Source organism: Trachemys scripta, chromosome 8 (assembly GCF_013100865.1).
Source record: "Trachemys scripta elegans isolate TJP31775 chromosome 8, CAS_Tse_1.0, whole genome shotgun sequence".
NCBI lineage: Eukaryota > Metazoa > Chordata > Testudines > Emydidae > Trachemys > Trachemys scripta.
In genome coordinates, this window is record NC_048305.1 from 66,665,317 (window position 1) to 66,693,196 (window position 27,880).

Below are 27,880 nucleotides of genomic sequence, written 5' to 3' on the forward strand. Positions count from 1 at the left end.
GCTCTGTATGGTCACCTGTGCTGATCAGCGCACCACGCTGGCCGAACAGGAAATGAAATTCAAAAGTTCCTGGGGCTTTTCCTATCTACCTGGCCAGTGCATCTGAGTTGAGAGTGCTGTCCAGAGCGGTCACAATGGAGCACTCTGGGATAGCTCCCGGAGGCCAATACCGTTGAATTGCGTCCACACTACCCCAAATTCAACCCAGCGAGGTCGATTTTAGCGCTAAACCCCTCGCTGGGGAGGAGTACAGAAATAGATTTTAAGAGCCCTTTAAGTCAACAAAACAGGCTTGGTCGTGTGGACGGGTGCAGGGTTAAATCGATGTAACACTGTTAAATTCGACCTAAACTCGTAGCGTAGACCAGGGCCAAGTGTTGAACACAGAGTATGCTGAAGCTGGCATTCCTCCTACTGGGTCTAGTGAGTCTCCAGCTTTTCACACAACAGCCAGTCTGAGGAGGTAGGGAACAACTAGGTTTTACAGGAAAAATGCCCAGCTGCAGTAGCAAGATGATTTCTTGGGAGTCATAGCAGGTCTATTAAAAGAACAATAGTTAAGGCTAAGATTATGTCACGGAGGTTGCGGAAGTCATGGAATCCGTGACTTCCGTGACTTCCATGACATTGGGGGCCCCCGCAGCTGACCAGCCGCTCTCTGCAACGGGGGACTCCGGAGCAGCCCAGCCTCTGTGAGTAGGTGCAGGTGGTGGGTGCCACCAGTGGCGGCGACCCCTGAGCTGCCCAGCCACCACTGCTGGCAGTGGCTCAGCCGCCGCAAGCAGCCGGGGCCCCCCTGCAGCTCCCAGCTGCCAGTGGTGGCAGAGGGACCCTGGAGCTGCTCCCCAGCTTCTGCCGCTGGCTGGGGTCCCCCTGCAGATACCCTGCCACTACAGGTGGAGGCAGACCCTCCTGCAGCTTCCAGCTACGCAGGGCGGCAGGGGGACCCCTCGCACCCACTGGGCAATAGGGTCCCTGCAGCTCCCAGCTGGACCCTATTGCTGGACCCTCCTACCTCCCCATTTTGTAAGAGATGTTTTTAGTAAAAGTCAGGGACAGTCACCGCTTCTGTGATTTTTTGTTTATTGCCTGTGACCTGTCCTTGACTTTTACTGAAAATACATGACAAAATCATAGCCTTAACAACAGTAAAACAGCTTCTGCTCCCTGCAGAGCTCATCAGATTCTTGGTTCTTTGCTTGGATCCCTTTCCTCCCTGTAGCGCATGTTGACCCTCAGCTCTGGCTCTCAGCTGACCCCTGCCCCTCCATCCCCTAGGCAAACACTTTAGAAACCTTTGCATCAGGGACTGTCACATTATATGTTTGTGCATCTTGTCAGCTGGTCATGGGTGAACCCGATTAGACCCAAGGCTTTCCTGTGACTGGCTGATGTGATGTTAAATATGAATAATCCCTGCCTATACTGAAGGTAAAGTTGTGTTTTAATATCTTATTTAACATGACTCCTTAAGACTGTGTTCTACCTCAGTGTAATTTTCAAGTCTTTGGGGTTGGTGGGGCTGATGGACACTCCTCCTGCCTCCAGTCTTGGAGGAGACATCAAGAAGGAGCCACTGTCCACCATTCCCCTAAGTCCCAGAGCTGGAACAATATATTCAGAAGTAGAGCTGCTGTCTTTCCCCCACTGTTGAAACCTAAGCCAAGCTGGCACACTGACCCAGCAGGGCATAAGTTCAGCCTTTTATAGGCAGAGCCCAGTGAAGCCCCACTCACCAGTGATTAGTAATAACAGACTTTTCCAGCACAAGACTGTCAGTAATATAAATTCATCTTGCTACGGTTGGGGTTATGGGTGTGTGTTTGGGTATGATTTTGAGCTGCTGGGCATGTACATTGTTGGTGGTTGTAGGTGATGTGCATTTTGGATGTGAGAAATGAATATGTCTCTCGGCCATGATTACGGCTCTACCAAATTCACGGCCATGAAGAATGCGTCACGGACCGTGAAATCTGGTCTTCCCCTGTGAAATCTGGTCTTTCATGTGCTTTTACCCTATACTACACAGATTTCACGGGGGAGACCAGAGTTTCTCAAACTGGGGGTCCTGACCCAAAAGGGAGTTGTGGGGGTGGGGGTCACAAGGTTATTTTAGGGGGATCGTGGTATTGCCAGCCTTACTTCTGTGCTGCCTTCAGAACTGGGCAGCTGGAGAGTGGTGGCTGTTGACCAAGGGCGCAGCTCTGCAGGCAGCAGCACAGAAGTAAGGCTGGCAATACCATACCATGTCATCCTTACATCTGTGCTGCTGCAGGCAGCGGCTCTGCCTACATAACTGGACTCCCAGCCAGCAGCTGCTGCTCTCTGGCCGCCCAGCTCTGAAGGTAGCACCACTGCCAGCAGCAACGCAGAAGTAAAGGTAGCAGTACCTCAACACCCCCCCACACAATAACCTTGCAATCCCCCCACATCTCCTTTTTGGGTCAGGACCCCTACAATTACAACACTGAAATTTCACATTTAAATATCTGAAATAATGAAATTGAGAACTTTTAAAATCCTATGACTGTGAAATTTACCAAAATGGACTGAATTTGGTAGGGCCCTAGCTATGACTTTTGAGGGATAAAGCATGTGACTGTAGTTGGTCTGGATTTTAATATTTTAATTACATGAATTTCTAGGTTTGTAGTGTTTGCATTGAAAATAAATATTCTTCTGCCACTATAACTGTAAACGCATAACGCTTTTGGTGTGGAAATAATATAAATGTTCATCTGAGGAGGTAGGCAGTAAGTACAAGAGGAGGGGACAGCACAATGCAAACGTATTCATCATTCTCATACTACAGATGGTAATAAGATGTGGAATTTGATGTACCTATGCTACCCTAACTATAGCTCTTAAATATTACATAGTATCTTTCTCTGTGGCTTGTTATTCATCAGTGTTGCCAAGATATTAGCTGCTGTGCTTCATGAAATGTTTGTATGAATGCTGCACTATAGAATTCAGTTACATTGGTAACACTACAGAGTGCTCAGAATCTTCATTTTCATCCTGAGATATTACTTTAAAATACAGTTGTAAACTGGTGGATCAGCTCCCCAGCTTGGGACACACCCAATTTCATTTGTAGCCCCTTCCCAGGGCTCTGTTTATTCTCCAGCACAAAACAAAAGTATCAGCCCTGTTCTTGACTGAGTTTGTGGGGTCACTTCTGGTAACTGAAGGCTCTGGACCTCCGCAGCCTACCAGGGGGGAGGAGTGGTCTGAAGGGCCTGCTTGCCCTCTTGCAGCCTTCAACTGCAGCCACAAAAGAGTAATTTTTCAGTGCGCTCCTGGTTCCCGGCCCCCTTATGGAGTTGGGGCCTTGCTTTATACCCTCCAGCTGGAAATGTGACCCAAGAACTAGGTGTTGCTCAGTTGGGCCTGGGTCAGTAATTCTTAGCACCGTCCTGCTGGTCTTCCCTCAAGAAGAGGACTCTCTGTTGTCTGTCACCCCTGCCCATCGAGGAAAGGTCTCAGTAGCAAGCCTCCCAGACCTGGTCTACAGACCTGGTCTATCAGGGCTCATGCTAGCACTCTAAAAATAGCTGTGTAAACAGCACTTTGTAGTTGCAGCATGGGCTGAAGCTCTGACTTGGAAGCCTCAGGAGGGGTGTGGGCTTCAGACCCCAATGGTATTTTTAATAAAATTTAACATATATCATACAAAATCTAACATACCGTAATGGGCCATACTGCAAAAAGATTATCATTTGGAAATTATTCTAGTTTGTGAGAAATGTCAATCCTAATTCTAGAAAATGATTACTGTCTTTTTACAACAAAAGGCATAAATTAATCTGTTTTATTATGAGCGCTGCTGCCACCAACTCCCAGAACTCCCACATTAATCAAGAGTCGGATGAAAATCTCTGCAGTTTTCTTGTTTGTTTGCGTGTTTGTTTTTTGTTTTTTTTAATAGTTACTGATAATGAAACTGCCACTCTCAATCTGTAGCCCATAAAATGAAGAGAAATTGATCCCGTCCATATTAATACAGAAGGCTATTTTTTAGTTTATGTCCACATATGTTCTAGTTTAAGCCTAATTGTAACCTATGTAATGATATTTCAACTATAATTTTCTTCTGACATCTTGAATCTTTTCTCTCACAATACACTAGGTTACAGTGAAAGATTTATTTTAATTGTGTAGCTTTGATATTTTAAATAAATTTTAACATCATACAAAAATAGAATTTCCATTTCTAAATTCAGTATCTTGGAGGTAATCAAAGTGAGTTTACTGTCCAGCTCTACCCTTTTCCAGTACAGATAAAATTGTTTAACAGATTTTTTACATATGGATATTTATTTTATTAAGGATATAACAAACTTTAAAATGATTGCATGTATCTTAGTGGTGACATTAAAACTTAGTGAGTATTCCTACATTCTTTTCATTGCTTTTACATGTGACCTCACATTCACAGGTTTTTGTTGTTGTTGTTGTTGCTATGTTCATTATCTGGCTGTACAGATCATTTACTTTTCAAAAACACATTTTTTTCAAGCGCATGTCCTTGTGCTTTGTGTTGTCCTTGTTGAAACTGTTATGTATGTTTCCAGCATTATCCTTTGGCCTAAAGCTGGCAGTCACTTATCAGACGTCTTGTGGAGGTTAGGTTTTTTTGGTGGTTTTGTAGGTTCATATACATCTAGTAGAAATTTAATGAAAAATAGAGAAAGAATAGAGTATTTAATTTTGTAAAATAAACAAATGGTCTCTTATAAAATAACTTCTTTCTTGCAGAGTGCTCATTTGGCCATGATTGATACCCTGATGATGGCATATACAGTAGAGATGGTCAGTGTTGAAAAAGTGATTGCATGTGCTCAGCAGTATTCAGCCTTCTTCCAAGCCACAGACCTGCCCTATGACATTGAGGATGCTGTCATGTACTGGATAAATAAGGTAAGAACAAAGCAAACATATGCTTAGATTGAAAAGACAATCAACATGATTCTGCAGCCATGAATGGAATTTATATATATTCCAGACTTCATCTAATATAGGATGTTCATTGTTCACTTTCAGCAAGGATAAGAAAAAGGTAAGTTTTCATAATCAATTAAAACATTATTGAAATAAATTTTTTTGACTGCAGTGTAGAGTATGAAGAAAAGAAAAGAATGTAAGAGAGAGATGAAACCTGACCAGTTACTGATGAATTTTGATGACATGATAAAGTTGTTGATAAATCATTTAGCAGAACCTATAGATATCCTTGGCTTTCTCTAGTGTAAAGGAACCCAGTTTGAAACTGGGGTCTCTGTTGTACCTAAACATATATTGAGTATGAGGTTTTCAACCTGATTACTTACTACATAATAAACAAAATTTTCAGATATAATAGTAGCCTATTGTAATAAAATGTACCTGTCAGCAGCCAGCATATTCAGAAACAGATCACACGCCGCTGCCAAATCTGCTGGTGCAGATGGCCCCAGATTTTTGTTTCAGTTCTGTCTGATGTGAAGTAAACATTGCTTCATGTGTTCAGTGAGTCCTATGATGGTGATAATTTAGTGGTCCCTGAAAAATTGTTATTTCTCCCTTTTATATTGGTCATAGCTGGGGCATATCACAGGTTCCTTCTCAACATGTTTAACTGGCAACCTCAATCCAGCATTCCCTAAATCAGGGATTCCCAAACTTTTTACTAAGGAGACCCACCAACTGCATTTTGTCTTTTTCTGCAACCCACCCAGGAACCAAAATTGTGGGAAAGCCCAAAATCATAGGCCAGCATCCTTCTCCTTGCCTCACTGAGGGGGCACAGACCAACTACAGCAGTGCCCTCCACCCTGGCACTGCGACCCTAATGCCAGCCCGCTGCAGCAGGGAGACGGGGGGAGAAGGGGGCCCAGGGATGAATGGAAAATGAGCCTGCCTTACACTCACGCTGATGCGGCAGGTACTGTTCTGTGGGTTTGGGCCCAGCTGCTCCTCTGCCAGATTGTAATATTTGGAGCACAGAAAGTCAGGCCCAGTCCAGTGGAACTGCAGGGTGAGTGTGGGGCAGGCTCACTCTCCAGCACGTGCACATGTGCACAGATGCCCTTTGGGGCCTCCCCTCTACACCGGGTCCACAACCCCCTGAGAACCTTCCCTTGACTCAGTGGTGGATGGGACCCACCAGTTGGGGAACAGAGCCCTAACTCTCTCCATAACATTCACTGATTCTAGGACAAAGCACCACCATCTTAGGTGTTTGGGGTAGATAAGGTTGGGGGGAGGTAGGGTTGGATAATGTTACACCCTGAATCTTGAGCCTTGCAGCCAGGGGTCCAATTTCATGTCTTTGATTTGGGCCCTAGGTTGGTTTCAACAGACCCTGATCATATTGACTATCATGTTTCAGTTGTAAACCCAGTCAGAGGACTGCTTCTTTTAAAAACAGAATAGGTCATTTGAAAAATTTGTCTCTTTAGGTAAATGAACATTTGAAAGACATTATGGAACAGGAACAAAAACTAAAAGAGCATCAGAGTGTAGAAACTCCAGGAGGTCAAAAGGTAGGTGTACAAGTTTAAATATTTAACTGTGAGGATGCGCATACATATGTAAACAAGACTTACTTTTGTACAACATGTAAAGTTACATTGTAAATTCTTTATTAAATCTAGCCAACACTACAGTGGAATTGAGCACTCTAGTGGTGCTCAGTACCCAACACCAAATGTTTCTGGGGATTCCTGGTAATCTTAGGAGCATTTTGCTTTTTAACAAGCCAAAACAAGCACATATGAACACTGCTGTAGTCCTGATAGGTCTGCTGAGAGCAAGGTGTACAGTATGTTAAAGTAAGAGAGAAGGCTTTTAGTTCAAAATTGCAACAAGCTATCAAAGTTTCACTTCTTCAATTAAATCATTTTTAAAATAGTTTCATACTTTGTGTTCCCTGTTGTCCTCTTTGCCAAAGCAAAGTTTGACAATGTGGAAAGATCTTTGTGGCAATATACATAAGACACATTTGTCCTAAGAACAGTATATAATAAATACTACTTTAAAAAAAGAGAGGCTACAGACAGATCTAACTCTTAAAAAGCAACATACATTTTTAGAAGTTCTTTTTGGCATAGCTTTTAGATATCTCCCTTCTATTACATAGCTTTTTTTGAAAGATTCTAATAGTGTAGAATAGCAAGAAGCATCATTTTAGTTACAGTCCATAATAATGGTTGGTTACTAGCCTAAACATGAATACAGTCAAATACATGGCATTCTATACTTTTTTCTGTCAGGAGTTTTTCCCTGATGTTCCTGGCACTAACTCAGTTAAAAAGCATCTTAGTCAAACTCGTGATACAAAGGAAGGATTATGTGGGATTCCAGACTATGGAAGCTGGTTTAGGAGCTTGCTTCTGAATGACACAATTCACCCTGTGGAGAAATGCTTATTATTGAGGGGAAGGATTCATTTTATCTCTAGACTTGCTTTGGTATTGACGTAAAAGAAGCTAGTATAGTTACCATACAACTCCAACCCTACTTTAGTCCCCATTCTCTTTTAATGTAAGGAGTAATTTTCCTTCCATCCTGTTTTGAAGGAGCCATAAGGATGCCTAGCTGTGTGAATTATTTGGTTTTAAAAAAACTGAAAATGGTTCTTTTAAAAATTGTAAATTTAAATTAGAGTTTAGCACAGAAAAGTTTCTGACATATGAAAGAAGGGCTCTTGTTTGTTCTTTAATTCAAGTAATGTAAGATATGCCAAATAGAGAAATTCTTTGACTTTTTCATACTTTAAAAGGTGGTCTTGTTGATGAGGTCAAAATAATTGTAACTGCCCCCTCACTTACGTTTTATCAATATCTGCAAATAAGGCCCTATCCCAAGAACAGCTTAAATTTATAGCAATAGCAATGAAACAGTGAAATAATAAAGGATTAATTTCTGACACCTACAAAATACTGATTGAAATTGACATGCAGTAATGTAGTAAGTTTTCTGAGCAGATGGATTAAAGGTTTTAATAGGAAAAATCGCTGAAAATGTAGTAGAAAGGTCAGTCATCTCATATTTGTATTACCAATATGGAAAACTGCTTAAGACTCTTTACCAATGGTATGCTGTTAGCTAACTGAAATGCAATATTTTCAAAGTAGGAACAGCATGCTGGAGGGAATATGGAGTAAAAGGAACTTTTTATCAACATATAATCATTGTGCCCTTATTCATAGCCTCTGGTCCAAAATTAGAGAACAATTAAGGCTACTTACTAAAAATAATATGACTTAACAATGATATAAGGCCTCCCTGAAAAAGAGACCTCTTACAATGGAGAGATCTCTTACAACAGTAAAAGTAGCCTGGTAGCCCATCTGATCTTGACTCAGTAATATGGAGGAAAAAAATTATCCCCCTGTTTTCTTTGCATAGTGCTGTACAGTAGGGGATGTCTTTGCCATAGAAAAGCTCACTCATCAGATTGGGTTAAAACAAGCTAAATATTTGGATATATTGTTGTCTTCCATTAGAGTCACAAAAAGGAAATTAAATAGCAGGAAGGGACTGCATGACTTTAGGCTTTCTTGAAATACTGAAGGGGCGCCAATGTGGTTGAGATTTTTTAAATAATGAACGGACTAAAAGATGTATAGAAACAGAAATTTGTCTTACCAGGAGAAATATGTTTTGTTATTGTTAACTATTTAAAGACTATGAAATTGCATATTAAAGCTTCAATTTGTTATGAAAAATTAAATCAGCTTCTGGAAAAATAAATCTTGCACCTAAATATGAGAGTTTTAGCACAGATTACACAGATAAATCTACCCACAATACATTGCTTGAACACTAACACAGATTCACAAACAAACCTCACAAATTAGATTTTCATAAAGGTTTAAATGCATGATCTTCCAAATGTGTTGCATGAGACCCATAAATCCCTTTATGGAAGAACTGAAGCTTTTTCACACTTTATAGAAGTGCTTTGGCATGCCGTATCTTTTAATCGTGCTTGTAATAGTGAGGTTCAGAGCTTTATAATATTGCTTGTACCTAAACATTTTCATGTAAAAGCATTTTAAACTGTATTTATATTCACCTGAAGTATTTCCTGAGTTTTATAATATATAAGAGTCTGCTAGCTTCATTTATGTATAAATCTGGGCAAATAATAAAAAAATTGAATAATTTATTTGAAAAAAATGGCATTTAGCCAACTCTATGTGCAGTATCTAAAGGTTATTTTTTATGTTAAATGCAGAAAGATAAAGTATAGTATATTTTGTACTCATTTGTATCACATTTTACCCAAGTTATCGAAACTCATTGCTTGTTACTTAAATATCGCCACCTCCTAAACTCTCACTGGTCTTCTAGACCAGTGGCCAACCTGCCACAGTTGAGTCTCTGCCATTCATTACTCCTGTTACATCCCATTTCTGCTAGAAACACACTCCTTAAGTACAGTGTGTCTCACATACTGTACTTTGACTATCACTTATTACTAAAGTTAATAGCTCTCACACGTAGACACTGCTGCTGAGATTTTGAAACTCAATCTCAGGTAGAAATTATATTTTCGTCACATGGAACATATTGAACCACTCTACAGAACACTAAAGTGTTTTTTTTTTTTAATTGTAACTCAAGCCACTCTTTTAACCAAGTTGACTGGAATTTCCATCAACAGCTTTCTATTAAGGTGCTATGATCAGCTTAATTGTTCAGTATAATGCTGCCACTATCAAACGTCTTTCAGTATTCATACACACACTTTGGTGCAGCATACTGTTTCTCCGTTTCCAGGCTCTGACTTGTCATCCCTGTACTCCATTTCTTTTTTCACAGCTCAGTGGCAGTGAGATGTCATTTACAGTATATATCTTCGTTGACCCCCAACATCTAATACTGACAGCTGTGCAATAGACTCAGTTATGCTCCTGGGCCACTATTCTACTGCTGCTGACATACAATTGCAGCTGTTACTACTAAATACTCTGTGTGATGTTACTTTTTTCTGTCATTTTCATTCCCTGCCTGGGAACTAAGTTACTGGTATCAGTAGGCTTTGTAATTAGGTCAAACACCCAACATTGAATTCTCCTGTTGTAATATCCAAAGCAATGTAATTACACTTTTTAGATTATTCAAATACATTACATACCCTTTCTAAATAAGCATTGTTCCAAATATTTAAACAAACAAAACAAAAAATAAAAAGAACTCCACATTTACACTGAAGTTAGGCACCTAAGTGGAAGTGGTATGATTTTCAGGAATGCTGACAACCCAGACTCTATTGGATTGAGAGCTCAGGATTGTCACCACTTTGAAAATGAGGCCACTTATTCGGTTACCTTAATTTAAGCACCTACATTTTGAAAATGTTAGCCGTAGCTTTAGTGTTCACATGCAGTTCTAGCTCTATGTTTACATCTGGAGCCCATCACTACTCTCCTTCCTTGATGCTTCTTATATTCTTCAGCATGTTGCTTCCATTAGGACTTGAAAACCTAATAAATCAGGGGGTTGATAGTTCCATTGTGCCTCTTCTGCTTCTTTCCATCACCCTTTCCAGACTGAGGCCCTCTGCTGTAATGTGGGTTCTCCATATGGCTGGCGTAGTTTGAAGTTCAAAAGTACCTTGTTCTATAGCTTTAAGCGTCGTTGAAGGTTCTTCCTGTTTGTATGGCAGCCCATATACTGCTGAGACTTCTAATTTCCTGAGGTTTTTTAAGCTGTAGCTCTCAGGGATGGGCATGATCTTGGAAAGCTGTTTTTCTCTCACTCTGGAGCTTGAACTGGAAAAGGATCAGGGAGCGAGTTTCTATCTCCCCAATAAGCACAAATAGCCAAGTAGGCCTGGGAAGAAAAGATCTGTATAAAGATTTCATATACATCTAGTAGAAATTTAATAGATTTCAAGGACCTGAAGACCTATTTTTCATTTTAGTTTCTGACCAAACAGAAGCAAGATTGCTTATGCTAGAAACAGGCAAAATTATTCAGTATACTTTATAATTCTCTTCTATTTCCTACTTTGATAAATTTCACTCTTGCCAGGAACAGTAGAAAACTGAACTCATAACCCTCAAAGCCTGCCAGACAGTTTTACTTTAGTTTATTTAGAAATGCTACAATAAAGAGAGAAAACAACTAAATTAGTGTTTTGTTGAAAAGAACATTAAAATGATTATTTATTATGAATTAATAATTCGATTGTCTGGATTAGCTAACATATTAGATAGCCCAGACCTAACTTCCGCCTCATTCCCCAATCTAGACAAACCCAACAGGAAGCATCCCATATAACTGGGAGTTCTTTGAATGGAATGCATTTGCAAATCCATATGCATTTTCCTTCTTCTTTGGGTTTTATTAGATTTCAGTGAGGTGGGGAGGAACTGGACCCAGTTGGAAGGGGGTGTTTTAATAAGAATGGTTGGAATGTTCAGATCCAGGGGTGGTTGTGCATGTATTACCTAAAACTTAACCACTTCTAAATGGTTGTGGGATTCTCCAAATACAGAAGTCCAATCTTACACAGTGGCTTTGCAGAGGAAATACACTGAGTTCTCCCACGCCTCGTACACAGCCTTTCTCAAGTAAAAAATTATTTCATATTCAGACTAAATTAAATCTGTTTCCTTGCTACAGTTACTTTCCACAGTTTAAAAAGTATGTAGTAAAGACAATATTCCGTACAGCAAACAACTATGTAAAATAACAGAGCTTTAACATATTTTGACTTTTTTACAGTCTTTCAGTGAATAAACCTTTTGTAATAATGCAGCATGTCTAGATCTTTTTAAAAACTACATAAACATACAAAATATATACTTCCTTTGCAATATATTTTCTGCTTCAATATAAAACATGAAAATTAGCTTCATCTGCACTTATAAATAACCATTCCTTAAAATTTTTCATTTGCACAATCAAGTTAATTTACCCTTTCGTAGAACTTGCTCTGTGTATTTGCTATACTACAGTATCAATGGTTCTTCTTCGAGTGTTTGCAGACATGTATTCCACTCAGGTACGTGTGTGCCCAGCGTACCAAAGCTGGACAACTTTCTCTTGCAGTACCCAAAAGCACAGTGTTAGAGTCTTCTGGCCCTCTGGCTATTTTAAAGGTAGCACTGCCCTGACCCCCTTCTCCACCCCCCTTAGTTCCTTATTACCACCCATGGCTGGAGTCAGAGTATTCAGTGTCTTATTTTACCTCATGCGTCTCTCTCTGTCTTTCTGGGATTTTATCGTCTCTAGTTACTGACTAATTACTATAGTTAAGTAGTACCCATAGGTTTAGTTTGTAATAGTTAGGATAGACCGTTATCCTGGGTGATGCCCTCACTAGGATTTAAACATGATCTGTGGTGGCGGGTGGCTATCCCCACTAGTGACCCCAACACATGGTGTTTCTTGTACCTGGAAGGACACCAGGGATGGCTATTCTGTTGCTTCTGTTGACAACTTGGAAGATTCCTCAGGTTTGGAGACATCCTCCTCCTCTCTGTTGCCTTCTAAGTATCGCTTTTGAAAGACACTGAGACTTCCTGGGGATTACCATTGGTACTGATATTGTGAATGCTTTCATAGCTGAGAGAGGACTTCTTGGCCCAGTTCCTACTGGCCATATCCCTACCCACTATGGCCTTGTTGGAATCCCTGGAATGTTCCACAGTCAGTGAGGCTCTGATCCAGGGTGCAGAACAAGGTCTCCTATTCTGCTGGGAGCCTTTCCTCCTGAGCCTCTATGGGGCAAATGGGAGTTGCTCCAGTGGAATTGGTTCAGTCTGAATTGTTGTTACGGGCATCACAGGAGATTCCGCTGGCTTTGCTTCCTTCCTCTTCTTCATTGCTAGATGACTCTGTAATGCCAGAATATTCCTCCCCTGTATCCGAGGATTTTAAATAATGTCAGGGCCTCCTGAGGCTCATGCTTTCAGCCTTTGGTATTCAGGAGAACATCCATAAGTTACTGTATATTCTCCTGTCCTCAGCTCCAGGGAAAGTGGCTCTCCCCATAAATGAAGTGATCTTGGAACCAGCAAGAACTCTATGAAACACTCCAGCTTCCTTACCACCCACAATGAAGCGTACAGATAAAAGATGTAACATGCCTATGCATGGTTTTGAGTGCATCTATTTGCATCCAGTACTTAAATTTCTTCCTGTAATGGCAGCTAATGAGAGGTTAAGACGGGGAGATATAAATTAACACCCAAAGAACAAGGATTTTAAAAGATTGGATGTGTTTGGGAGGAAAATGTATTCTACCTCTTCCTTACAAATGCATGTTGCCAATCAGCAGGCACTTTTATCAAAGTATGACTTTTGTAAATTGGGAAGCAATGGCAAAATTAACAGGTAAGTTGCCCAGAATCCTGTAGCGAAGAGATTAAGGCTTTCATTGCAGAAGACCATCGAGTGGAAAAAACATCACTATGGTTAGTTTGAGATATCGCTGTTGCTTCTTCTAGAGTTATGGCCTCTGCTGTAACAATGAGAAGGACTTCCTGGTTGCAGAACTCTGGTATCACTCCTGAGGTCCAACAAACAATTGAGAACCTACCCTTTGAAGTCAATTTTTATTTTCAGAGAAAACTGATGAAACATTCCATTCCCTTAAAGACTCACGTTATGTTGTGTTTGTTGGGGGTTTTTACCTCAGTGGTAAAGATGCGTCACTTCCCAGAACAACAACAATAGCAGCAATATAACCCTCAGCAGTTTTTTAGTTCAAATTATCCTGCTAGACAGCAGAACTTCTCCAGAAAGGGGCAGAAGTCTCATAGAAGTAGGTCTTCTGGTCCCAATTTTAACCCATCAGCCTGTTCTTTATCTGTTTTGGGAAAGCAGCCTACTCAACACTCTCCCCAAGGTTGGCATTCCAGTTCTCAAGCTTCATGCCATTTCCCTTTCGTTTGGAAATAGGCTATCCCTTTTCTACAGGGTTTGGGAGTCAATAACTATGGACGAGTGGGCACTAAGCATTGGGACTGGGTTATGCCGTTCAGTTCCAGTCTGTTCACCCTTCCCAGTCAACTACGCTTTCCCTTTTCAGGGACCCCTCTCACTAATTTCTTCTCCTTCAACATGTGCAGACTCTCCAGGTTTTGGGGGCCATAGAGGAGTTTCCACTTCAAAATCAGGGAAAGGGTTTCTACTCGTAGTACTTCCTGATCCCCAAGTCCAAGTGAGGGATGAGACCTAGCCTCAGTCTCTGTGGGTTCAACAAGTACATTGAATACATGAGACTGTGCATGGATACCCTAGGGACTATTCTCCCGCTTTGAATCACAACAGCCGGTTTGCAGCCCTCAATCTTCAGGATGCTTACTTCCATATGGTGATCTTCCCAAGTCACAGGAGGTTTATGAGATTTGTAGTGGAGGTCAGCCTTATCAGTACACTGTGCTTCCCTTTGGCTTTTTCTCCACGGCATGGGTATTTACCAAATGATTCACTCTGGTAGCAGCATATCTCAGAAAAAGAGGAATTCTTGTCTGCCCAAACCTGGACAATTGGTTAGTGAGAGGCAAGTCCAAAAAACAAGTCCTCTGTAATATCAATTCACACTGTCTCTTTGATCATCTGGGTCTGATTTTGAACAAAGGAATGTTGACATTAATGCTAACTGAACAAACTGATGAATTAGGTCCCTACTAGACTAATAAAGTTGAGAGTGATTCTGCCAAACAGTTTCAAGCAATTTGTCACCTGTGTCTGGCACTTCAATCCTAACCTTCAACTACAGTCCATATATGCCTGAAGTTCTACACCATATGGCTGCATGCACTTACGTAGTCCAGCCTGTGAGATTGTGCCTTCATCCTCTTCAAACGTGGATGAAGTTGATTTATTGCCCGAGTTTTCAGTTGTTGGACAAGCTTGTCCAAGTGCCTCCAGTGATCCTGGACTTCTTACAGTGATGGATAGTTGGGAGCAATATGTGCCAGGGAATTCCCTTCAGTTGTTTTCCAACAACCAGGATTATAGTCACCAATGCCTCCTCAATAGGTTGGGGAGTTCATCTAGAAACACTGAAAATTCAGGGCTTGTGGTCGAAAAGGAGGCTTCCTTTCATATCAACATCCTGGAGCTTCAAGTCATTTACAAATGCCTACTCAGCCTTTCAGAATCACATTGGGGTGCAGCAGTTCATATACTCACCAACAACAATACCACAATGTATTATGAGCTTAGGATACAATAAAATGTTGGCAGTTCTGCATCAAGGAAAGTATAATTCCCGCAGCTGCTCATTTAACTGGGGTCCAGAATCACTACTCCAATCATCTCAGCAGGAATTTCTCCCAGAATCACAAGTGATGTGCTGAGCTCCATCTTCTTACAAGGGACATCCTGATTATAGACCAGTTTGCAACAAGAGACAACTAGAAGTGCCATCAGTTTTTTGCTCTCAAGTAGGTCTCAGTCCAGGCTCCTTAACAGATGCCTTCCATCTGAATTGGGGATCAACACTGATGTATGCCTTTCCCCGGTACCACTCATTCCTCATTATTCTTAATCTGAAGTTGGATCATGCCAAACTAATTCTTATTGCATCAGGTTGGCCAAGGCAATGTTGATTCTCTGACCTACTCAATCTGTTGGTTTGATCTCCCATCGCTCTTCCTCTTTATCATAATCTAATGACTCAGCACCACAGTTGAGTTTTTCATCCAGTGTTCAGAAGTCTACACCTCATGGTATGGATGCTGCATGGTTAGATGAGGAGGAGGAGGAATGCTGTTTGGAAGCTGTTAAGCTAGTGCTATTCAGTAATAGAAAACCGTCCACAAGAGCTACCTATTCGACCAAGTGGAAGTGGCTTTTGATGTGATCGCTAGCCCGGGGATTCGACAAAGGCTAGCCTGCATTTGGGACATTTTGAAGTATCTGCTACACCTTCAGTCTTCTGATCTGTCTCTCAGCTCCTTGAAGGTCCAGTAACAGGTGATCTTGGCGTTTCATCCTCTGATCCAAGTGAAGTCAATTTTCTCTAATACCATGGTAGCAAGATTTCTAGGAGAAGTCATTAGTCTCCACCTGGCAGTGAAAGAGCCGGTTCCCTTGTGAGACCTTAATACTATGTTAACTGCTGTTATCGAGCCTTCACTTGAGCCCCTGGCAACCTGTTCTCTGTCCCTCCTGTGCCAGAAGACAGCCTTTCTTCTTGCTATAAAAACTGCAAGGAGAGTAAGTGAACTGCAGGCCATAATGACATATGCAGTTTATGCAGTTTTTCAAAGACAAAGTGGCCCTATGGCCACATCCAAAATTTTTGTTGGAAGTGGTTTCCCAATTTCATCTTAACCAAGTAATATTTTTGCTATTCTTTTCTAAACCACACTCAAATACATATGAACAGCAACTTCATTCATTGGATATGAGATGATGCTTGGCGTTTTACCTAGAGAGGACTACGCTTTTTCATTCATCACCTCATTTTTTGTCTCCTATGCAGATCAAAGGAAGGGTCAGGCAGACTCTAGGCAGATTTCCAGGTGGATAACTTCCTGCATTACAATAGCATATAAAGTAGCTGTTCCTCAAACCATGCTTCCTCAGAGATTATGGACTTATTTGATAAGGGCCCAACCAACATCGATAGTGTTCCTAAGTGCTGTTTTGATACTGGACATTGGCAAGGCTGCCGCCCAGTCTTCGGTATATACTTTTATCAAGCACTATACTGTTAGCTCTGCATCTAGGTCAGATGCAAACTTTGGAAAGGCAGTTTTTCAGTTGTTGTTGAAGTAGACTCCATGTCCCACCACCTGAAAGTATGGCTTGTGAGTCAACTGAATGGAATACACATCTACAACCACTCAAAGGAAAAATGGTTACTTGTACTATAACTGTTGTTCTTCTAGATGTGAGTGGAGACACAACCCAACCTCCAGCCCCTCTGCATCGGAGTGTCTTGTCTTGACATTTGGAGCAAAGGAACTGAGAGGGGTTGGGGTGGCACTTCCATTAAATAGCCAGGGAAGGGATTAAGGGCCAGAGGGCATGAGCGTCATCCCTACTGGTACTGCTAGGAAAAGTTTCCAGTGTTGATGCATTGGGTGCTCGCGCACCTGAGTGGAATACACATCTGCACCCACATCTCAAAAAATCAACAGTTACAGTACGGGTAGGTAACTGTTTTTTTTTGTAATAAATATTTTTCTGAAACCTATAAGCACAATTAGGGACTAATCTAAAACCCTTTGAAATTAATGAAATAATTTCCACTGTTTTTTTTCAATGGGTTTGGGATTAAGCATTTAGAGTGAGTTTACTTTGATTCTTTGCAAATCTAGTCACTTGGTCTCTCTTTTATCATATATATTTTATAGACTATTTGATTATGATTAAATCCACCAGTTCTGATCCCTCCCCCCCCCACCTTCCCTAGAAGTAGCTGAAAGAAAACTACACACCTGAAAACTAGGTTGTACATTCAGGTCATTGCCCATCATGTAGCTGATGCTAATGTGACTTGTAATTGCAAATACATGATTGCCCGCACCCCTCATTGTCATACGACTATATTTACAAAATATTTTTAAACTTGTATGAAATGTTACTTGTTGGCATTGGAATTAATGGTTAAAAACCTCACTGGCATTTGTAATGTTGCTATACAAGCATGTTTAGACCCGTTACTATACATTGCGTTACCTTTTTTGCTTGCTTGCATATTCTATGTTCTGAGTCACTTCATTTTGATCATAGTCTCAGATGAATTCCTCATTTGGTAAAATTGATTGCATATCCTGAGTGCAATTAGATGTGTGAGGACATCAAATAAAATAATAATGATTTAAAAATCTGTGTCTTTTTAGTGTGGGAAAATTATTCTGTTGACAGAGACTGAAAACTATCATTCCATTATTAGTTTTACTATTAAAGAATTTCATTTCATCATGTATGAAGGTTACAGTGCCAATAGCATTTATTATGAAATTATAATACACCATTGTACGAAACTGAGAGTTTATAGCAAAATTGCTATGTAAGGTTAAACTATAAAATCTGATAAAAAAAATTCCTTTTGCTTTTTGTTTTTTCTTTTTTCTACTGCTTCCTCTGAAGTCTCCTACCAAATGGTTTTGGAAACTGGTTCCTGTAAGTTTGCCTAACTGCTTCACCTTTGATCTAATAGCTTTATATGAGAATGGGTTTGTCCATGTCATGCTGGTGTACTCATTCATTTCATTTATCTCAGATAGATTAGATTATAGTATAGTAGATTGCTGTCCATAGGGTTCACCTAATTTAGAATCCAGTCTTTCAAGATAATCTGGGGAAAATTAAAATTTAAGGTATGATATTGGATCACAAGTTGCTTTAAGAACAGTTGACATGCATCTGTAGTGGTTATGATATTTTACTTTTTATAGTGCAGTGTGTTTCCTTCTCTTACCTCACCTCAGAATATAAAATACCCTCTCTGTACTCTCTCTAGTAAGGTTCTTTGCTTGGTTCATATGCAAACTCCTATTCAGTGTGAATCAGAGCTGCTTGTGTACTTTATTAAGAAAGTTGATCCACAGAAGCCAACCTTTGTGGCATTTGAAGTTTTTAGACACTTATTAAAAGTGTGTATCACACACACCATTTATCCTAGTTTCTCTCTTTTCAATTAGTGATGTGTATTTAGGGGAGCAAAACATTGGTTGTCCCCCTATTGTTAAAATTATAAAAGCATAATAATGTAAGTCTGTGCTTCATTAATAACAAACTAAATGTATTTCCTTGATACTCTCTCTTCTGGGGATGATCATTTTCCTTTATCGTATTGTAATTTGCACTAAAATTGTATGCAGTTTAATTAACATATCCCCTTGCTACACTTCAACAATAAGGATAATATGCTCTTTTCTCTGTCATCAATAAATCCATACTATAGGTATGGAGCTGCTTTGAGATTTAGTTAGTCTGTAGATGTTCAAGTAAATGCTGTACTGCATTTTGTTCTGTTGTCCAAAAATGTACTTTTGATCTTTCAATCAAATCACACATGTAGCACTTGGGCAGGCCCTCAGATAGTTTTGTTTTAACTAATAAGAGATGGTTTATATATTGCAAAGAGAGAAAAATGTGCTTAGGCAACTGCTTACTGTAAATAAAGTTTGGCCATTGCCTAAAGAACAGCATTAAAAAACAGTTTGTAATAGTGACTACAGCTGTTCTATTTCTAGCTGATTGAACCCAAATTCATAAGAGTCTGTAGTATAAAAGTAATTCCTCTGAAGTGTTGTCTTTTTTCCGCTCTGCATTGCTATCTACATATATTTAAAGAGAATATTCAGTTTTGGACTACATAATACCATTTAAATGTTCTTATTTCAGGAATGAAAGGACAACAACATAACTAACATAGAGGAGTAAAGCCACAAGTGGGCTCTGTATGGTCATTACAGACCTAGAAAATAAACTACATCTCACATCATAATCTGACATACAATATTTCCATTAAACCAGAATGCTAGTGAAGAGCTGTTTCAGAATAAACCTTTTGTTATTGCTGTTTTTGCATAAGGTATTAGTTTACCGATAGTTCCCCAGCAGTATATTAGAAACATCATATATATTTGCCGTGCAGTTATTAAAAGCAGTCCTGTACCCATCTTTTGATAAATATGGTACTAGCATGTTGAGGTGTTATATTTTGTTATGACCATGTTTATCATCACGCTTTCTAAATGATTAAAAGAGATTTTCTTCCAAATTAAAAGTAAAAAAACAGTCACTGGTGGCTACACAGTAACTTGAAGTAGCATAACATCTGTTGCCTTCTTTATCAAATGCTGAATAAATTCCTATTAAAACATGATACAAAATATACCTTGAGCAATGTAGTAGATTTGACTATATTTTAACTTATTTTTCCTGAAGTTGGGTATTTCTACTCTCTCAAACAACCATCTTCTTCCAGGTCTACCTTAAAGGTTTGACATAGTTTCCAAGAGAAGTCTATAGACAATGTTTCTAAGGCAACCTGAATCATCATTTAAGTGACAGGAAGCTTTCTCCCAGAAAGTCATTGTGTGGTGGCATATCGTGATATGCTGCTAAACCAGGCATTGTACTCTATATTTAAAACAACTTTAAAATGTTCTTTAAACAAAATTGAGAGACTTTGTTTTTAAAACAATATATTAAATTCTTGGGAGAAATTTTTAATTATGATTTTTGAGCCAGTCTGTATATTTTTTGAGCCAGTCTGTATATTTTTTGTTACTGTATCTTCTTTGCTATTGTTGTCTAATAATAAAATCAAATCTATGTAAAACATTTCTCCTTACACTTCATTTCTAAACCATTTCCATGGAGGAAAAGCATAATTCTATATTTGTGACATTATAGTGATTTCCATGACAGTGGATTAGATTGTCATGAGTGAAGAATTGCAAGTTGGAGGGGGAGGAAAAAGCTCTGACAGTAAGAAAAATGTCTTGCTTAAATATAGGTAATTTAAAGTGTTACTAACATATGCATATTTATAATACATGAAAGATAAACACATTTTGTTTAGCATTTTCAGAAGTCTGCCATAGCAAGGGGAAACTGTCTTCTGCCATTTGTATCTTCATACAACATACTTCATGCAATAGTGTCACCACATTTCAAGCTTGAAGTAAAGCTTTAAAACTTACTCTTTAAATATTAAAATACTAACTGGTTAAAAGTTATCTGGGCCATTCTGGTGTGCTATAATAAAGACTTGTCTTCAGTTCAGAGTACTGGTATCTCTCCACAAGGTAATACAGTTTGGGAATTCTACATCGCTCAATAATCCCCCATTTTGGCCAATTTAAGAGAGACACGGAAATGCACCGAATGGAATCCCATCCAGTTCTCACCAAAAGAATAATTTTCAGGGTTAGAGTGAGTGAATTCTCAGAACCTCAAAAGAGAGCCCTTGGATTCCATCTAAATATATACATAACTTAAACATAAAATTAGTTAGCTCAGAGATATTCTTGACATCATAATTAGCATCATAATAAGCACTTAGGTATGAGGACAGATTGTAAACTTTCTGTAGTATCTGAAAATTAAAAGGTCAGTTACTCAGTAAGTCATATCAACAAGTTAGTAAATACATCATCTTATACGTTCTTTTTTTTTTTTAATCTGCCACCCCAGAGGATGTGAGAAGACACACTAAGAATGACCAATATGAAATTAGAGCAAAAAAAAAGTTTCTTTTCTAAATGTTTTCCTTTTGTAATGTTCTTTTACCCTAGTAATCTTGACCATAAATCCTTTCCTAAATGCACTGTTGTCTGTATGACACAGAGTAAAATTAAAATGGAGCTGATCAAATCCAGATTTCTCTACTTTTGAACTTGGCAGCAGGTCTGTTATAACTGAAGCACGTATTGGCCCAGATCCTCATGTGGTGCATATTGCATAGCTCAGTTCACTTTCAAGGAGCAATGCAGAGTTACACCAGCTGAGGATTTGGCCCGTTATGTTAGACAAATAAGTAATTTTTGAATGCTTATGAAATTGAATTCCACTATTTGTAGGTTATTCTCCTAATAGTGATAAATGAATTATCTGATTTCAGAGTGAATTAGAATATTGTATGTATTTGATCAAACCTTGGTAGCACAGTAGTTTTGAATGAAAGTTGCAATATTATCATATGGGCTTATTTCCTTTTAAATCTATCTACATTTTGCCTATTTGTTTAGCATAAATATTAATCTACAGAAAGTAACCACTGACAAAATGGTGACTCACTTGATATTACTTAATGCCTTTTCACTAATGGAACACAGAATCTACAGTACAAATCTGTTTTCACATATGTTTCTGAGCATATGTCTATTTTAATCTCCTCTTTCTACATGGTAGGCTCGTTACAGGAAGGAGCAAACACTGCTTAAGCAGCTGCCTTGCATTCCATTGGTAGAAAATCTGCTGAAGGATGGTACAGATGGTTGTGCTTTAGCTGCTCTGATCCACTTCTACTGTCCTGATATTGTCAAACTGGAGGGTGAGTGTGTATGTTAGATGATTCTCTGCCATTAAAAAGATGGTGATGCAAGTTAAAATGGCTTTTTCTTCAGTATACATTAGAATGGTGGCATTGAATAGCATAGATACAGAAGAGGTAAAATTTGAGAGTTTCTTAAAAGCTCTGACTCGTGCATAAAATTTCAGTTTTTAAAGAGAAAGCACTACTTACCGTGGTATCTCCCAATATTATGTTTACCATTACTATCTATAAATCACCAAGCAAATATAAGTTTGTAAAGATAATTCCGTAAGGAACTGTTTTGGCAGATTCCTCACTCTTGAGAGCACATCCTTCGGTGCCTAAAGTGTCTTGGCATCCAGTCCTCCTTGGTCATTCTCTAACCTTCTGTTCTCCCCATGAAAGCTTCAGCCTTGTTGGGATCATGCACATGGATCTCAGGTTTGCTCAGATCTGAAGTGTGAAATCCCTATGCAAAACCATTCCAAAGAATGCCTTCAGTACTACAGGCCTCCAGATTAAGAAAGAAAAATTCCAGTCGCTCTTGGTTTATGAGATGGAAAAAGTTGGCTTTCAAGTTATGTAAGTGTCAAATCCAGGCACGTGCGGTTATTGTCTAGTGTGTCTGACCAGAGAAGGGTTGAAACCAGAACTGCCATGGATGCTAACTCTTTGGGTCTTTGCTTCCAGTGCTAACACCTTGCCCACTTACTGTTTGAAAACAGGTAGAGATTCAGAATTTCTGACTGATGCATTTTTTAGGCCTGGAGTTGGAATCTCATGTATGCCTTCCCACAGATTCCTCAACTCTCTGTTTTTCAGAACAGTGAAGCAAGACAGGGCTCATGTCATCCTCAAATCCCTAGCTTAATATCACCAGTTTTATTGTTTGGATCTCCTAGCCATAATATTCCATTTACCCTTTTAAAATATGCATGTGAAGTCTCCCCTTTTGTCTCGAAAATAAAGTCAGAGGTGATCAGGTCCTACTGTGAGAACCATAGAAAACATTAAAAATATAAAGTTTTTATTGAGGCATACTCTATCTAACTCTATTATTCTTGACACTTATTAGATTTGAATGTTCACATGGGAAGCACCATTTTGGAATTAAGGATACCAGCTACCAGAAGGGTATGCACTAAAATGGAGAAGCTTTAATAAATAGGGAAAAAGCAGAAACATAGACCCAATGTCTTCTCATTTGTTGTATTCTGGACTACTTGCTTTCTTTTAATTAAAAAAAAAAAAAAAAACGTACCTGGCTGCTTTTAGCAATTTATCATAATCTTGCACAAGTCCATGGGGCCGGATGCGCTGCATCCGAGGGTGCTAAAGGAGTTGGCGGGTGAGATTGCAGAGCCATTAGCCATTATTTTTGAAAACTCATGGCGATCGGGGGAGGTCCCAGATGACTGGAAAAAGGCTAATGTAGTGCCCATCTTTAAAAAAGGGAAGAAGGAGGATCCGGGGAACTACAGGCCAGTCAGCCTCACCTCAGTCCCTGGAAAAATCATGGAGCAGGTCCTCAAGGAATCAATTATGAAACATTTAGAGGAGAGGAAAGTGATCAGGAACAGTCAGCATGGATTCACGAAGGGGAAGTCGTGCCTGACTAGCCTAATTGCCTTCTATGATGAGATAACTGGCTCTGTGGATGAGGGGAAAGCAGTGGATGCGTTATTCCTTGACTTTAGCAAAGCTTTTGATACGGTCTCCCACAGTATTCTTGCCGCCAAGTTAAAGAAGTATGGGCTGGATGAATGGACTGTAAGGTGGATAGAAAGCTGGCTAAATCGTCGGGCTCAACGGGTAGTGATCAATGGCTCCATGTCTAGTTGGCAGCCGGTTTCAAGCGGAGTGCCCCAAGGGTCGGTCCTGGGGCCGGTTTTGTTTAATATCTTTATTAATGATCTGGAGGATGGTGTGGACTGCACTCTCAGCAAGTTTGCAGATGACACTAAACTAGGAGGCGTGGTAGATACACTAGAGGGTAGGGATTGGATACAGAGGGACCTAGACAAATTAGAGGATTGGGCCGAAAAAAACCTGATGAGGTTCAACAAGGACAAGTGCAGAGTCCTGCACTTAGGACGGAAGAATCCCATGCACTGCTACAGACTAGGGACCGAATGGCTAGGTAGCAGTTCTGCAGAAAAGGACCTAGGGGTCACAGTGGACGAGAAGCTGGATATGAGTCAACAGTGTGCTCTTGTTGCCAAGAAGGCTAACGGCATTTTGGGCTGTATAAGTAGGGGCATTGCCAGCAGATCGAGGAACGTGATCGTTCCCCTTTATTCGACATTGGTGAGGCCTCATCTGGAATACTGTGTCCAGTTTTGGTCCCCACACTACAAGAAGGATGTGGAAACATTGGAAAGAGTCCAGCGGAGGGCAACAAAAATGATTAGGGGTCTGGAGCACATGACTTATGAGGAGAGGCTGAGGGAACTGGGATTGTTTAGTCTCCAGAAGAGAAGAATGAGGGGGGATTTGATAGCAGCCTTCAACTACCTGAAGGGGGGTTCCAAAGAGGATGGAGCTCGGCTGTTCTCAGTGGTGGCAGATGACAGAACAAGGAGCAATGGTCTCAAGTTGCAGTGGGGGAGGTCCAGGTTGGATATCAGGAAAAACTATTTCATTAGGAGGGTGGTGAAACACTGGAATGCGTTACCTAGGGAGGTGGTGGAGTCTCCTTCCTTGGAGGTTTTTAAGGCCCGGCTTGACAAAGCCCTGGCTGGGATGATTTAGCTGGGAATTGGTCCTGCTTTGAGCAGGGGGTTGGACTAGATGACCTCTTGAGGTCCCTTCCAACTCTGATATTCTATGATTCTATGATTCCACTCCAGGGAACAATAGTTTTTCTTCATCTGACTATCAATAGGGCATTATTTTTGTATATCTTCTAGTGTGAGGCTTTACCTTCCTGAGATTAGAACTCAGTCCTGACAAGACCACTTTTATTCCCCTGTCGCTGAAAGCTGCATTCTCAGTAGCTATTAGATCAACAAACAGGCTGAGTGAGGCTGCTTATGCCAGATCCTCCTTTCATCTTGTTCTGTAAGGTCAAGTAGATGCTATCTCCACATCCTAAATTCCATCTTAGTTAGTTGGTCCCTTGTGGTCTTTATCCCAAACCAAATGTAACAGAAGAAATTAAACCTGAATATTTTCAGTTTAAAAGTGATTTGTTGCCTGATGAAGAAAGAATTTTTTTTGTTGGTTTCAAGATTTTTTTGCATTTGCGGCCATATTCAAGTTGGTATCAGTTTCAGTTGAAAGATCAGTTGAAAGATTTATCTAAATGATTAATGTCTATCTATGAACAACATAAGTCCCTCTACCAGGTAGCCCATCCTAATAGTTGTAAGACAGCTTCCACGGAATGCTGGAGAAATGTCTCCACCCTGAAATTTGTAAAGCTGCCTGTAACAGGGTCACTCACCTCTCGCGAGCACCCCCTGACTGAGTGCGTGTGCCTACACTCACTCTCTCTCTCTTTCTCTCTCTGTTGGTGGTTGGTCTTTGGTGACTCGGCCCTCCAGCCAAGTCATATACAATCTGTCTGTGAGATAAAAGCACCACAAACCCCTTTCAGAGTACGAGTCCACCAGGGGCCTCTCTTAGTGCCCCAGGGCTCCTTCCCTGGAGGCAATGTCTTTGCCCTCTCAGGGCCTTTCTGACCCCAGCTCTTCACGTGGGCCATTAAAAGAGTTTAGTTCCCCTTCTGGGTGTATCAAAGTCCAGGCCCCTTTTCCAGTGGCTGGTAGAGGGGAGCTGGGTCTGCCTTTTACTCCGGGTCCCAGTCCAGGGACCCTGTAGATAGCAGCTGTCCACGATGTCCTTTTAAATAAACTGTGTTGCTGCTATAATTCCCTGGCCCCTTCCCCATGGCTCCTGCATATTCTTCACCCTTATCTCAGGGTCTTGTCCTTGTGGAGTCCCAGCAGCCAGCCTGGACCACCATCTACTCTCCTCCAGCTGTAGCAAGGAACTGAACTCACTCTGGTCCTGCAGCTCTTCCTATACTGACCTGCTGGGCCCTGATTGGCTGCTTCCCACACAGCCGCTCTAGGCAGCTCAGAGGACCCTCTCCTGCCCTTTTCTGGGGCGGGGTGTGGCAGGGCCACGAGGCCTCCAGCAGGGGACATCAGGACCTAGTCCACCCCATCACATTACCACATAAAACTTGGTTCACATCTTCACTTAGCTATACTCCCTCAATTTAGTAATAAAGTCTGATGCTTATATTCTTTCCTTTTTATTTCCTTCAGGACCTCATTCTTTAAGAACTTCTCTAGGGAGTTATTACTGTTAGTCTATCTCTTAAAAGACAATTATTGAAGGAGAAAGGAAAGTTACTCAGCTGTACATGGTATGTAGAGTATATTGCAGTGTCAGAACCACACTGATCTACCCATTACCACTTCTGTGACTATAAATGGTATTTTGAATAGTAAAAGGAAATGAGGGCATCAGGGCCTGCAATTCCTTGTATTAAACTCATTTTGAACAATTGGCTCCAAAAAAGAGAGTATATGGTGCCCAAACTGATATTGCTTTTATAGGTGAAGCCAGAGTTTGTGATGTTGAGGCACATTCTCTCAAGAGTGGCTGTTCAGTGATAAGAAATAAATATGCTTGGAGAACTCCAGTAACAGATGTGTAATTCCATTTACCTTACTACTAGTATCTGAGCATTTAAAACCTATGCAAGAGGGATACTGTAATCAGTACAATATATTTAAATTATACAGTTATGTTTGTGATGGTCTCAAAATAATAAATGGGTTGAGTTAGATCATAACTTATTTTCAGCAAGGGTCATTAAAAATCATAATTTATAATTATAATTTCCCCAAAAAAACCAATCATAGCGTGTTTTAGAAAGTATTCAAGATGTTAATCTACTTCGATAGCATAAAAACAAACCTATAAAAATGCAATGGAATAAAATGTAAGATGACATAACTCAAGATTCTGAAATTAAAATCTAATTCAAAACTTGATTTTTCAAAAATTCCTTTTGACAAATATTTTTCATTTTTGAATCTACCTCCAAAATGCGTAGCACTTATTATATGTAAGGCTTTTATTTTCAGATCTGTAGCTATGCTTAACTTTTTCTGTTTCTGCTTTCATTTTAGATGTTTGTTTGAAGGAGACCATGTCATTGGCTGATAGCTTATATAATCTACAGCTCATACAAGAATTTTGTCAGGAATATTTGAACCAGTGTTGCCATTTCACTCTTGAAGATATGCTCTATGCTGCTGCTTCAGTAAAGGTAAAAAAAAAAAATTTTTTTTTTTTGAACATGAGATTTCTTCTGATCTGCTTTAGTAATGTTATTTTAACTGCTTTTAGGTCTATTGCTATGTGGTTCAGCGAAAAAGGATACTGCATTTGTTGGGACATGGTGATTACATTATAATGTGCATATAAATGCATGTTTGAGCTGCACATATCACCTTATTTTTGATGGTTATTATTGACCTTGAAATGTAAATATATCTTTAAAAGGAGAACAGGTAAAACTTTAATTTTGGGCAGACTGTCATAACTTTGTTCTCTCTTAATTAAAAACACACAATCTGCAATATTTCTTTAAACATGTAATTGAGAGTTATGATGGCTGTGACACACTATAGTTTGAAAAACTTAGGAAAATTTAAAGTTATAGTTTCTAAAATAACTAACTCATCTCCCTTTGTCCATCTGTACAGAAATATAAAATACATATACACCTCCGCCTTGATAGAATGCTGTCCTCGGGAGCCAAAAAATCTTACCGCGTTATGGGCGTTATATTGAACTTGCTTTGATCCACTGGAGTGCGCAGCCCCCCCCCCCCCCCGGAGCACTGCTTTACCGCGTTATATCCGAATTCGTGTTATATCAGGGTAGAGGTGTACAGTGTTA

The 27,880-nt window shown here is 40.0% G+C and overlaps 1 protein-coding gene across 8 annotated transcripts in view; it reads left to right on the plus strand.

The window, feature by feature from the left end:
* The window catches only part of CAMSAP2 (calmodulin regulated spectrin associated protein family member 2), a 177,499-nt gene that overhangs the window by 88,105 nt on the left and 61,514 nt on the right, over nucleotides 1–27,880 (plus strand). For 6 of the 8 annotated variants that reach the window (XR_004646813.1, XM_034778806.1, XM_034778807.1 and 3 more), the window contains exons 3-7: nucleotides 4,762–4,923; nucleotides 6,444–6,527; nucleotides 18,058–18,090; nucleotides 21,835–21,976; nucleotides 27,106–27,245. Coding sequence is in view for 7 of the 8 variants with exons in the window: in XM_034778806.1 (XP_034634697.1) it covers nucleotides 4,762–4,923; nucleotides 6,444–6,527; nucleotides 18,058–18,090; nucleotides 21,835–21,976; nucleotides 27,106–27,245 (561 nt within the window). In the remaining variant the exon portion in view is untranslated. The remainder of the gene's footprint in view (nucleotides 1–4,761; nucleotides 4,924–6,443; nucleotides 6,528–18,057; nucleotides 18,091–21,834; nucleotides 21,977–27,105; nucleotides 27,246–27,880) is intronic. The other 2 variants (XM_034778808.1, XM_034778809.1) reach the window with 1 other exon arrangement.